Source organism: Apiospora marii (genome assembly GCF_038362585.1).
Source record: "Apiospora marii strain CBS 49790 chromosome Unknown utg000005l_segment0_segment0, whole genome shotgun sequence".
In the NCBI taxonomy this organism is placed as follows: domain Eukaryota; kingdom Fungi; phylum Ascomycota; class Sordariomycetes; order Amphisphaeriales; family Apiosporaceae; genus Apiospora; species Apiospora marii.
This window is the reverse complement of record NW_027117377.1, coordinates 3,605,897-3,619,676: the sequence shown is the minus strand read 5'-3', so window position 1 is coordinate 3,619,676 and position 13,780 is coordinate 3,605,897. Positions and strand designations below refer to the sequence as shown.

General features: G+C 53.6%; 4 protein-coding genes across 4 annotated transcripts; 3 read left to right on the top strand and 1 right to left on the bottom strand.

The window, feature by feature from the left end:
- Positions 1-1,927: 1,927 nt before the first annotated feature.
- Positions 1,928-3,075, top strand: PG985_009025 (uncharacterized protein; the record flags this gene model as incomplete). Its single annotated transcript, XM_066828793.1, has 3 exons — positions 1,928-2,365; positions 2,419-2,541; positions 2,602-3,075. The coding sequence occupies 3 exons, from the start codon at positions 1,928-1,930 to the stop codon at positions 3,073-3,075; spliced, it is 1,035 nt and encodes a 344-aa protein (XP_066683705.1).
- Positions 3,076-4,930: 1,855 nt separating this feature from the next.
- PG985_009024 (uncharacterized protein) lies at positions 4,931-5,836 on the top strand (the record flags this gene model as incomplete). The annotated part of the gene is made up of 1 exon (XM_066828792.1): positions 4,931-5,836. The coding sequence occupies one exon, from the start codon at positions 4,931-4,933 to the stop codon at positions 5,834-5,836; it is 906 nt and encodes a 301-aa protein (XP_066683704.1).
- A 2,588-nt stretch (positions 5,837-8,424) lies between these two features.
- Positions 8,425-10,248, top strand: PG985_009023 (uncharacterized protein; the record flags this gene model as incomplete). Its single annotated transcript, XM_066828791.1, has 1 exon — positions 8,425-10,248. The coding sequence occupies one exon, from the start codon at positions 8,425-8,427 to the stop codon at positions 10,246-10,248; it is 1,824 nt and encodes a 607-aa protein (XP_066683703.1).
- A 589-nt stretch (positions 10,249-10,837) lies between these two features.
- Positions 10,838-13,503, bottom strand: PG985_009022 (uncharacterized protein; the record flags this gene model as incomplete). The annotated part of the gene is made up of 2 exons (XM_066828790.1): positions 10,838-13,421; positions 13,490-13,503. The coding sequence occupies 2 exons, from the start codon at positions 13,501-13,503 to the stop codon at positions 10,838-10,840; spliced, it is 2,598 nt and encodes an 865-aa protein (XP_066683702.1).
- Between the last annotated feature and the right edge of the window lie 277 nt (positions 13,504-13,780).

The window sequence follows — 13,780 nt, the reverse complement described above, 5'->3', positions numbered from 1 at the left end:
CCGCAATGGGCTGTGGTGGTGCGGTTGCGGTGTAATCCAGTGCCGAGCCGGTCGAAGTGAGAGCATTAGGAACAAGAAAACGACGGACGACAAGACAGAAGGATGGAACGAGTGAAGCTGGTGGGGGAAGACACAGAATAATGCCAGTACCTGGCGATGTCAGGTACGAGAGATGCACCCACGTGTGTAGTAAGGTAGTCGAGTCGGGTTGAGTGGGATAGAGAAGGTAAGGTAGGTTAGGTTGTCAGTACGGTACAGTGCAGTAAATTCACGGGGTGCAGGGTGCAGCACGCATACGATAACGTGCGATATCAATCTTGCCTGCTGCCCACTGTGCTATTATCTGGCAGTGACCGGGACGGGGACAGGGACTGGCTGGAACTGGAGCACTGGAGCACCAGGAGACCAGGCCCCAGGGCAGGGACAGCTCGAGGGTGAGGTTCTCCGAGCAAATCCAAGATTGACCGTCTTTATTTGGTTTAGACCACATGTAAGGTATAGCCCACCCAGCAGCAGCTCAATAGTCCCAATACGAGGTCAACCGTTCTTTGCTAAATTGGCGACTGCCCGCCGGATGCTGAGGTCGCTGCACTCAAATGAGACAGCACTGGTTTGGACGATGGGATTGATTGACCTAACCAGCTCATGTATGTGCCTCCTTTCTTTTTTTCCCTGGCCTTCCCGGGCTTTAGGTAATACCCCAAGCGCTCCCTATTAAATCCTCCCACTACTGCGCCAGCTGGGAACTGGAGAGGGCCGAGTGGGGTCTTTTGATTGGTGCCCGGCCCTCTGCTAGCTCCCGTCTTCTGCCCGTCGGTCAAGGGATTGAAGGGCTCAAGGGCGTACAGACTCGCTCTAACCTGCGCCCAGCGAGCCACGCCCCCAGCTGACAGATTGGCAGCAGGCGATGCAACGACGGTATCCATCTTATATCATCTATATCCATTCTGGAATATGGAGTACGCAATGCGCACACAAACTTGGCTCTTTTCAACCACCTTCGACAAGTCTGTGGTACCCGATGCCAGGCAGTTCTGGGTGCGTATGATGATGGAGCGGAGACGGTTGAAAAGGTGATGAAACCCATATGATTATCTGCATTAATCTACATCTATGCTTCGGCATAGGATGCAGGAACAAACCCAGCATTCAACAACATCCAAGTTCGATTACTCGGCATAAGTAAGTCTCATCAGAGCCACCCACATTAAGAGTTTTCGTTCTTTCATGCTGTGACGGGGAGCCAAAGTCAATAGGCACGCATCTACGTGACGTGCAAATAAGCGTTGGCATGCGATGGATACTACATGTTATCTTGCCTATATCTGCACCCCTTATTATTGATACGCACACATTACACTCACCTTGGCTTCCAAATATGCTCATATGGGCGAGGACCGAAGCCTTTATCCTATGCGAACAAAAATACAAGCGAATGCAGCGGCAAGTTACGCCGCGTGCCTAAGAATGGTATTTGATATATACCTATCTCGAAGTACTCATACACCCTTATTCCTTGGGTCGCTCCGCCAAGATATATCTTGGCCAGTTCCATTCAAGTCAATGGCGGCAATTCCCAATAGCGAACATGGAAGGAGCAACACGGTGAAGCATCAGGCAGTCACCAGCGCCTGCACCTGTAACTGCAAATGCAATTGCAATTGCAACTACGACATCAATTTCCAATGATGACAGCCGTTTGAAGCAAGCAGTTAGTACCTATGCGTGGAATTGTACACGTGATGTAGAATAGATTCGATCTTCAACCTTCAATGTAGTCGGCTTCGAAGCCCCACGACATCGGTGTCGCACGACGAGGCCGCATGCTAATCCAATCGCCAATATTCTGTTGATAACCTCCTCTACGCGTGCTCTTCTACTAGGAGCGGCCATGTTGCGACTTCCACCAACATCAATCTCAGTCACCATGACTGAGGTCAAGGATTTCGAGCACCATCGCCGCTTCAAGAGATACCTTATCCGGAACAACCCTCGAACTAGGCGATCTCCAACCACGCATGATCCTAATGGTTCGGTGGCCAATGAACCACTTACTGCTACTCCTCAAACAAAACACCCCCAAGACGCGGACGAGCAAGGTAACATGGAGACGCCGAAGGGACACTGTCAGCCTGACACCCCTAAGCTCTTCAGTCTGCCACCGCGGAGGCCACCTAAGTTTACTCTCGTTCCTGCAGGAGAGATGTCGACATCGTATGAGGCATCTGGAAGCTCACAGAGCACGTCGTCGTGTGCTTCATCCCTTTCGGGAGACTGGCAAGAGCATAATCCAAGTGCAACGAGACTGCTTCCGCCGTTCCCTGTAGGTGCGAGGGCATCATCTGATGAGCTGTCTCTTCCATTTGTACGCCTACTACTTTTCACTATAGAACTGCCAGACTAACAACAGCGCTTCAGCGAATGTTCAATCAAGAGCCACTAGATAACTCGGAAGAGCTGGCTAGAGATCATCGTCCCATGACGCCATTCAGTCGTTCTTCGCCTCGAGTAGCTCAGACCGAAACGCACAATTCAGTTCCGGTAAGCCGTATTCCCAACGACAGCCTAATACTTCGTTGGAGTAGTTGATTGGTGGTGTAGGCGGGACATGGCTCAGATGCCCCCTTAAATACCATGGACCATGATGTAGAGTCAGCTGAGCGGCCCATTACTCAGACTTCGGCCCATCAACCAGCAATGGAGACGCACCGTGATGATCAAGGGCCAAGTGCTTCCCAAGAGACAATGGGCACGGATCTAGGAGTCCGGGTATACAACGACTCGCTCCCAGCTTCATTGCAACCTCAGACTCCGCGAAATTTGCCTGAAGCTCGACATCGAAGTCGATTGGACGGGTCACATACAGCTCCTGCTCCCCGTGTGACGTCGAGAGCCGCTCACTACTCCAGCAGGCACTACGGCAGGACCCGGAGCCCGTCTGGCTTGTCTGCATCTGGGTTCCGTGGGCTATTTGGCGGAACAGAGAATTCGGGCGACTCTGCTCGGTTCAGCAACGAGGCATTGCATTACGGGCAAGACGATATGGGGCAGAGGAATGCAGGTTCAGGTGATTGAATCAACCAGATGTACCCCGGACAGACCATGGTCAGAGACACCAGACATTCGCAGTGGCGTGCAGCAACCTGTAGAATTATCATCGTAGCAATATACTATTTGGACGGAGTCAGGTACGCCATTGCGCTGAGATCCGATGTACGCGACGGCCATGATAGAAAAGGTATGTGCGTTGAAGAGAAAATGCGAAATTTTGTGAGCAGCCCGCACCGCCCAGCTAACGATAGATAGTCTGGGACTCTTAGGGTGTACCACTAAGCAATCCTCGACATGAGAACGCGTCTTCGCGTTAGCCGCGTCGCGATCTGCTACGACAGAAAAAAAATTAGGAGCCGCCGGAGCAGAGCAATAACAAAGGTGGACCACTTCAAGGTCCTCCCTCGGTGGTCCTGTCACTTGTACAGTATCGGTGAAATGAATGCGCCGAGATGATTACGGAGCATGGTTGCATTGATAGATTGACCGTAAAGTACGTAACTATGAGGTCGGACAGAGCGTTCAGTGTCAGTTACGGGAAACATGCAATACTACAAGTTCCAAACCTTCGAGAAACGACCAGACTGCAGCTCAAGCACTTGTCAGTGGTCCGTCTAGTGGGCGGGGACGACTGGACGGAACAAGCCATTTTGCCATTTGAGGAGACACGAGAAAGGCAGCCTCCATGCTTCAGGATGCGCTTGCTCGCCACTACTCCTTGAGTCAAGACAGGAGTCCTAAAATCCGACTCTGATCCGGCCAACAGCCACTAAAATCTTCCTGCAGGGTGATAGTATGCACTTGCGCTAGAGCCCAAGAGGGAAAGGCGCAGTAGTTTGTCTGGGTAGCCAAAACGCCATTCGGTCAAGCCAATCATTCTTCGGCACCGCCGCAGTGACCAGCATCTCAATTCGACATGCAGGCAATCGCCGCCTCTTTACCAAAGACAGTCAAGTCGGAAGCTGAGATCCCCACCCCGGCGACGCTGGTTGTTTCCCGGCCAATCACCAGACCGGAGAGAGCAAAAGTACTTTTCATGTCTAGCATGGTGTGGATGTACATGACGACTTTATTATGGAGTCTTTTCGGGATCTCAGCCCATCCCCAGACGAGACCAGTCTACAATGAGGCTGGTAAGATCAACCGATGTATCCATTTGCAGTGTCAACGGGCGAGAAGGTACGACGGGCCTACCACCACTAGACCCTGGGCAGGTACCTCCCCTACCCAGCTTGAGCAGAAGCTTGAGGACAGGACCCTACCTCACCTCACCTCAAGCTCTCTCGCTCTCTCTTTGCTCTGTACGTGATCAGCCGAACCGAACACACACACATTGACTGCACTGGATCGCACTTCTTGTCTCTCTCGCTCTTTCTCACACACCCAGTCCAATCTGTATGCCCACACTCTCCAGTCCTCCTTCCCACTTCACTCTACGCCTTCCCATAGCAACCGCATCCTTGTTTTAAGACTTCCTCCTTCTTTCTTCGACTTCTTCCCATCCATCTTTCTCTCTCCCCCCCATCCAACTCACCACATCCCTTCTATCACCACCTCCATTACGCCCCCATCACCAACGTCGTCTCTGACCCTCAGCCTCTTACCTTCTTGTATCGTCCTTGTTCCCATCTTGACACAGCGGTTCTTATTGACACCACCTACCCGTCTTTGATATAATCCTCCCAGATCGGGTTGACCTATCTAGCACCATACTTCACTGACATCTACCCTGCGTCCTACCTACCTGCGTCCTGCCTGCCTACCGACACGGGTTCCAGCACGCCATCTGTCTCGACAGTTCAAGGTCGCCTCGGCCTCAGGAAATATCTAACCACACTTGTTGTCTTTTCCATCTGACATCTAGTTATCACAGGTCACCATGGGTTCCTTTTCACGTACCCAGTCTCCTGTCCTCACCATGCCCCCCAGCGCTGCCCACCAATCCCATTTTGGCATGCCCATGTTCCCTCACCAGCCCTCACCTCTCGGCCAAGCCATGCCCCTCAAAGCTGCTTCTTCTGCGTGGGCTCAGCCTCCTGCGCGGCCATCGCTCGCCCAGACCGCAGGCCGCAAGCGGTCAAGAGAAGAAGCAGCTATCAACCTTGACATTGAGGAAGCCAAACGTGAGACCATTGAGCCTGTAAAAGAACCCGAAGATGAATGGGTTTACGGCGAAGGAATGGTTCTCATAAAATCGCCGTCCACCTACGTCGCGAATGCTGAAAGCCAATCTGGGACGTGGCTTGAAGAAAAGGCGGCCAAGGATGACTTGCGCCGCAACGAAGAAGCTCGCTCCATCAACCAGCAAGCGCGTCCATCATTGAGGAGCGCCAAGTCGCAACGTCTGGACATGAACAACACCACGATCCCTGCCACCAACTTGCCTTCCAATCGCTCGAACCCCGCGCACGACACTGTCGTTGACAGCTTCACTCTTCATCTTGGAATTGGTGGGAGTCGCATCAGCGACAGCGAACACATTCAAGCCGCTTCCCGTGGCTGGGCACGATACATCGAGAACCACTTCCCTATCACCAATGTCAATATACAACTCGAGAGTAAAGGTCTCCAATCTTATCTCGTCGAGGCCTCGGAAGGTTACTTCCTCTTCGGGGAGGACCTGCACCAAGGCCAGCTTGTTAGCAGGGATCTCAATCAGGCATTCCTCAATCTCAAGGCTTCTCCTCCAGTCTTCGAAGGCACTGCACCCATGGTAGCTGCTGGCACCCCACAACCCACGCCAGCGGCCGCTTCTGCGCTCGACGTCGACATGGACATGAGCTAAAGCCAGCCGGTCTAGAGGGCTTGGTTATTTAATATGCAATTTCTGATATGGTGTACTGGTGGGCTTCGCTTGGGTGCGGCTGGTTGGGCAGGAGTTCTCGACTTGCTACGAATTTCCGGTTTTCGTTTTTCAAAGTCATCTCGGCGACAGACGGTGTCGCTGTTTGCGTTTTCCAAATTCCGGGATCGGGTATTCGTTGTTTTCAAGGCTAAACGGTCTGTATTGCTAGCTGTATGAATATTCATGAGCAACATGGCATAGTCCAGTTGCAACAATCAAAAAAGGTTATTTATCAAGAATCGAATTCTTCTTACTGTTCTTTATGTGACCATTTCCCAAAGCCGTGGTTGTTGCCTGATGTGGGCCTTTGGGCAATACGGTCACATCTTTGGTTGGGATCGAAAGAATACCTATATATTCGCCCGGGCTGTAAAATCGATGGACATAACTCGTATAAATACCTGACCTGGCATGTCCCTTGTATTTAATGAGAGCCCAAAGCTGAGGGCAAGCTGCATGGGAATGGCGAATAGTTTCCTATTCTTGATAATGCACTGCAAAACTTACTGTCTGTGAAGCCATTTACAGCGATACTACCCCGGTTGATGTTGCATGACAGTATCTTCTTGATGGTCATGTTTGTTACGCTGGCTGTGGTTTAGTTGGAGGCAGGTAAGTGAGTACGTCGGAAATATGGCACATGTGTCGGTCTACGACTGCCAGCAAAGTGACAGTATTAAGAGGCAGGTTCTCAACCAAGAGAGGTACCTAATATTTCAATAGTCGGCATCAGGTACGGCCGTTCCTTGGCCCAGTGCCGACATTTTGCTATCATAACGCTGAGAGAGATAATTCATTCCCTGCTATTAACAAACAGTGGAAGGGGGCGATGCCCTTTGCTTTGAATATGTTGTACCACACATCACAGTAGGTCGAAGAGAATTCCATGACATGAAAAATAACAGCCATCAAGGCATACGAAGCAATAGTACCCCGTATTCCACGTAGAGTTGGGGGCGCAACATTGCGTGCCATTATCAAACAAAGATACTAGGGTACTCTCTGGTTTCCAAAAAAAAAAAAAAAAAAAAAAAAAAAAAAAAAAAAAAGGCATTGCATTTGCCGTGTCTCTTTTTTTTTCCCCAATGCATCATGTCAGTTCATTCGTGAATATTGCTTCGCAATGTGAGAACGCCAGTCACGTGTGGGGGTCTGGTATCGCTTCTCTTCCTTGTAAAGAATCTCTAACTGAGGAGAATCAAAAGAAAGACACAGTGAGAGGGGGCAGACGGCCTCCGATGCGTCTCCATTACCAAGGATCCAGGGGGTTTCGAGCCGGCCTGAGGAGCAGAAACAACTGGCCTACGACGATTGGAACTCCGCTTCGCTCGAGACCAAAGCAGCTGAACTGAGGGGATGAAGCGTGTTATCGTGCTTATCGACAGGCCAGCCGAAGCCGGGGCTCGCGGGCTGGCTGGCCCACTTGTCGCCATGGTGTCTGCCTTGGTCTTAAGTTTTTGGGGGGGCGCTGCATCTGCATCCGGCGAAAAAGTGGTTGGCTGGGGGTTGGCTGGGAATCGTGCAACGAGGAATGCGAATGGCTCGGCTCCATCAGTTAGTCTGCTAGACTAACAGCAACAGCACGCACTCACTGCGCATGTATTGTCCGTTACACAGGCTTGGACTCTCAAGCTCGTGTGTAGCCTTTCGTTCAATTGGAGCACTTGTAAACAAGCTGGAACGCGGAGTTGCTGCGCGACTTGGACCTTATTCGCAAGCTCGCGCGGAAGGGGGAGGGGAAGAAACAGTACCTTAGTAGACTAGGTGTATGCAGGCTGTCCGCATTCACTCACCTCGAAAGGCAAGGCACGCATTTCCGACCTTGCGATTTTGATAAACATTTCACGATCGTTTTCATCTGTTTCTCTGAAGGTCCCCATCGCTACTGAACATCGTCGATTGAGTGACATAGCAGGCCTCGTTCGCCCTGGCCTTCCTTGATACCCAACACACCTTGCAACCACCCCTGTTTACGTGAGCCGGCCTCCATCCTTGTGGCGAAAGGTCGCACAGCCTCAGAAAGTCAATCAAGCCTGCCGTCAATCGCGAATCACGAGCTTGGACGTGTGCCGATTACCTCCCCAGTCCAAGCGAGAGAAAGCGATCTTATTCGGAGACCCGTCCAGGGCGGTCTGCTGCTTCCTTGGTATATCTTTCTTTTTGGACGTCACAGCAGTTCGTGAGGGCCGTGTAGTTGTTCCATCACCCCGGGATTATTCCGCACATCATATACTTACTCACCTACGGGCCTTTTTTCTACGAAAAGCTTGGGAAATTCTCCGGGTCGGGAATCCTCTGCCATCATACCATCGTCAATGAGCCTTCAGCCACCACCACTCCAAGTTAGCCTCGCAAACGCTCCTGAGAGATTCGATCGCCGGACATCTGCTACCGAACTTTATGCTTGATACATAAAGCCCGGCAGTTTTCGAGAAGCGTTGGAAACGGAGCAGCTGTAATAACGACTACCAATCGTTTGTATATAGCACAGAGCCCGGGAGCTACCGATCCCAGGAACAGTTGTATTCATGGTGTCGCAACCTGACTCGAACCCGTCCCATTCCCTCGTCCGCGGCGCCCAGTCCGTCGTCTCAGCGCGCACCTCCTCGCGCCCTCACGTCTCGTCCCGGAGCAAGCGATACAACCGATCCCACGCCGGGGGGACGTCCTACGTACCACAGAATGAGTTCCCGGTCTTCAGCCACTCGGGCGACGTCGAGATCGTCATCCGCGCTGGCGGCAGGGAGAACCGCTATCTCCTGCACCGCCATACCCTGACACGCTGTTCGGGCTTCTTCGAAGCGAGTACCAGCCACGAATGGAGCAAGGCCAGCGTGCTGCCTGCGTTGCCCGAAGCGCCGCCCACGAGGGACCTGTCGAGGATTGGAGAGGACAGCGGCGTCAGCGTCAGTTTCGGGAGCGGTACGGGTAGCGGCAGGAGCTCGGCCGAAGTCGCAAGACCGCGCGCGACTTCGCCCGGGGGTTCGAGGAAGCGATGGAGGTACGAGCTAGATCCAGGGGCGGGCCCCGACGACATCCCTATGCTTGTGCAGAAAGAGGCGGACAGCAGCAGCAGCAGTCGTGCATTGCCACCGCCGCCTAGCAACTCGATATTCGGCGGCGGCGGTGGTGGTACAGGGAATATTGGCGCGCGCGATGCCACCATCGCGAACACATCATCAAGCCGACACAAGCATACGCAATCGGCGTCAACGCACTCGACAAGCTCTTTCTTCCGCTCTGTGGCAAACCTTTCACTCGGCAGCAATCATCAGCGGCATGCGCAGAACTACCCTCCATCGGCCGACGAAGGACCTCCGCTGTCGCAAGCGGACGCCGATCTTCTACGCGACTATGACAATCTTTTCCGGATATTCTATAATTACCCTCCAGTAATGGACGGTATCAACATTGCAGACGCCTATGTGCAGTGCAAATCGCTACTTACCCTTGCCGACCAATATGACGCCTTGGCCGTATGTGGCCCGCGCGTGGACCATCACTTGCTCCAATTTCAGTCGCGGCTATGGAAGCAGGTTGCAAAATATCCCGTCTCGTATCTGCGATTGGGTTATCTGAGTCGGAGCAAGATCATCTTCCAGGAGGCCCTGATCCACGTCGTGGGTCAATGGCCCGCAGGCGAGCGGAGTATCCGCAGCGCGTTCCCCGAGGTCGTCCTCGACATCATCGAAGACAAAGTCGATGAACTCGAAGAGACCATTGCGCGCATTGAGGGCAGGCTGTTCCGTCTCAATCTGACCAACTCTCGCGGCGAGCGGGTTACGCCCTCGACTTCTTATCTCGATTGGCTCGCCGTGAGCTTTTTCCGCCAGTGGCTCGCAGATAACACCTCTCCTGCCCCTCCGCCGCCCCCTCCGCCCGCATCGTCCTCCGATGGACGCCGAGGCCATCACAGCAGCCATCACGGCGGAAGTAGCAGTCACAGCTCGAGTCGCGCCGTTGTCCCGGCATCGCATGCCCCGCCGCCGCCGCCGACGCTCGCCTCGCTGGGCCGGACGTACCGCGCATTGGGCTCAGCGAGCGGCGCCTCGTACCTGACGCACGACGAGTGCAAGCGCTTTCTCAAGCTCACGCCGGACCTCTACAGCCGCGACAACCTCCGCCGGTTCGAGAAGCGCGTCGACGAGCTCAAGTCGGCGGCGCGCGAGCTCGTGCGCCCGCTCATGGGAACGGGGCTTGAGCTCGAGTTGAACAATACGGGAAGTGGCATGAAAGACGGCAACGGCGGCCCCGGGTCGGGAGCAGGAGGTATGGTGACGGCCTCGCCCGTGAGTTACTTGACTTGCATCCGCGTCGTGGAGCGTGATCTGCCTTGGGCCGCTGAGGAATAATGGGTCGAAGGGAGGGGGAAGAGCGAGATCGCTCATACGGAGTGGGCCGGAGGCGGAAAATGATCGTATGCTGGCTGATGTACTATGACGACCTTTCATGATGTGTAACGAACGGCGGGGTGGCTGAGGAATTACTCTCGTTGTCGCGGTTTACTTTGTTCATCAACCTATATGCCCAAAACCTTCTATACGACGGGAAGAGAGGGGGAGGGGGATATAATGGTTGGCGTTTTGATGGACTGTCTGTTTTCATTTTCCTTTCTTGTCGCAGGATACCCATCATATAAGTACAGAAATATGCTACTACTACTACTCGAAAATCAAATGGCCTTATGCAATTGCCCTTAAAATTACCGAGCCACGTGTGTATGTCTTCCTCACTCGGTAATACAAGCTCATCCTCCAACTTATGCCGCAGCGTACATCACACGTTAAATGTCTCAGGCTTTGTTGTTAAGGGGTATCTTTCATCTGTATTCGTAATATCCTACGTCCTATCCAACCCAAAACCAAACATCGCTTACGCCTAGCCAAATAATTTCACACACACAATGTTGTACACAGGATGCCCATCCTCTATCCGATCGCACTAGTCGTCAGGTTCGTTGGTCAGGTCAATCAAACTCAACTCCTGACCCTGTTCGGCCTCGTCGTCCATCGGCGCATCGATCTCCCGAAAGTAGCCCGGCTTGCTCTTGCGCGGCTTATACACCTTCTTTGTCGTGCGCATACCAAATATGCTGTCGTTTAACCTGGTTTGCTGCTGCTTGCTGGCTGTTTTATTTGTTTCTCTCCTGGCAGTCGTCGTGCGTGACGGCCTCGTTGGGGCTTTTGTTGTTGTATTTGTTGTTGTGTCGAACGATAATGTAGTAGGTGGCACGGTGAGGTCCTCTGCCGCTTGTGGCGCCGGTGGTGGTGGTACGATCGGGTTTTGACGAGCGCGGCCGTAGAAACTACTAAGCGGCGGCAGAGCATCGTCGTCGTCGTCGTCCGAATCTATGGATTGCGCTGTCTGATCCGCCAACACATCACTTTGGACCCTCTCCAGCCCACCCCGCCGTTGTGTGGAGCTCCGGGTACTAGGAGGGGCCACGGAAGGGCTGACCGGCATCGACTCGGTCCTGGCAAGCTTCCTCCGGTCCTGGCGTGGCCTTGGAGTTGGACTCATCGGTCTTTCAAGGAAGCCGGTCCTTGGCGGAGAGGGGCTCAATGGAGAGATAGACCGCCTCTTGTGCAGGCTTGTGCTAGGATCCGCAGAATCTGGCTTTGCGACCCTGGCCTGTTGCGTCAGGGGACGGCGAGCAGGCGATGGAGGTGAAGCAATGGGGCTAGAAGTTATGCATATAGCCTCACCAGGTGAAGCAACATAGCCTGTGGGCTTCTTAGTTCTGCTGGCTTTGGGACTATGCTGTAAGCCGGCTATCGTCCAGGGGTTGACGCAGGCATCCGGTTGAGATGGTTGAACCTGGACCTTCTTTTTGGTCCTAGGCTGCTGCTTGCTGGCGGTGGCTTGTGGCCGCGGGTTCTGAGATTTGGCCAGTTTTTGGGTAGGCGGCGGCGGCGAAGGTTTTCTTTGTGTACCAGGCGTCGGAAGGCTTTCGAGAGGACTGCGACCCCTGGTAGTAGACGCTGGCTTCTCTGATACTTCCATACTTGTCACCTGAGTGGCTGTGCTGCTTTTGGTAACCCTGACGTATCTGTCTAGGGCACCGGCTTGCGTACCGGCGGCTTTGGACTTTGCCTTGGGTGCCGCCTTCGTCTTCTTTCGAGATTCCTTGGCTCTCTGGGCTCCCTCCCAATCCTCCGCCATGATCGAAAGACCGAGTTTAACGACAGTCGTTGGTGTCCAAAGAGCGTCTACATCATTTGGGCTGTACGGTTTCCTGCTCGGTTTCGATACTCCTTCTGAGCCATCCTCATCGGCCACGGCTTCGAACTCATCGTCGCTGTTCAAAGCCAGCCCATCCCGAGCAGACTGAATTTCCTCCTCGGGTTCCTCCTCGAAATTGTAACCCACAATATCAGTCGGGACAAAGTTCAACCTGAGCTCCGGTGTAGCATCTGTGCTGAAGTGAGCGCGACTCTTCGTGATCGATTTGACCAGACTATTTTCCGCCGTTTCCAGGCTTTCCACATCGAGTGACTGATCTTCGCGTTTCTCGCCAAGATCCATAATCTTCCGAGTAAGCAAGCCAGGTGCAAGGACGCGGATGAACTTGATGGCCCCGGCCCTGTAGGTCCAGTCGAACGTCTCGGCTACGAATTCTCGTAACTCCAGCACATTAAGCGAGCGGCCCCATTTCTGGGACTGTAGTTGGTCAAGCTTGGCTGACGGGGATACGACGGGGTGCGTATAGTACCTGAGGACTTCCATATTAGGGAAATCCTCGGGGACCGTGAGGGCCTTGTGCTTCGTGCGGAAGAATTTGCTCTCGTTGGTGCGCAACTGATGGATAAGTTCGTCCCTCCATTCGGCGAGCTTGGCCGAGTCGGATCTCTTCAAGAGACAGAGGGATTTCCCAAAGCCGGCCCTGGCCGCCTCGCACGCCAACTTGACTCCCGCCCCCGGTATACCCTCGGGTATGTAATCGCCGCCGCTCATTAGAGCCACCAGCACCATTCCCTCGCGGTCCAGGCCCGATTCTCCCTGTCGAAGCAGATGGGTGTCGTAAACGGACACGTGGGTGGGAGTTTTGCTGCCTTTGGTCCCCTCAGCACTCCAGTTCCTCCAGGTCTTAGTGCAGCCGAACATGATGGTGTCGACATCCTCGCTCAGAACCGCGTCCACGATCCCGCGTAGCTGTAACAGGGCGCACTCGGCCTCGGCCTCTCCGGGTGCATCGTGAATTTGGTAGCCAAACAGGCGGATGAGGCGCTTGGCCATGGCGGTTGCTACGCCATCTCCTCGACCGGACCGCTTGTTGCGCTTGAAGGCGGGCTTGTTAGGTCCATCGAAGACGAAGATGGGGTGGATGGAGAGGCTGAGAAGACGCAGGAGGCGGTAGAACAGCGTGCGAACTGCCGGATTGGAGCCGCCTCGCGCGGCCTGGACCTGGAACTGCCAAATGGAGATGTCAATAGCTAGCCGTAGTGGCCGGCCTGTTTTCTCCAGCTGATCGACGGCAAGCTTTGTGAGCGAAATCCGCTCGCCAGTGCCTATCTCCTTGTAGATCCTGAACAAAAGGGCGAGGCATGTTAGAGACGGCGCGGCCAAAAGTTATTGCAGCTTGTGTGAACTTACCCCTTGATACCCATCTTGATCAGCCAGCTGATGCTCTGCCCATCAGCCTGCTACTCATAGGACAAGTCGGCTGAAGTACTATGTTGGATGTTGCTATTCATTTACTAAGGCTTGGTTGTATGTGGATAATTCATCGATTCCTAGCGTTACGGCACGTTTCGAACGCCTGACTGAGGTCATCAATTGATGGATGGTCGGATTGGGACATTGATTATTGACTTTTGCCCTCGTAGGTTGGCGGGGGGAACTAGCTGCAGTAGAGGTAGGTACATAGACCCTGTCAATTGGAAC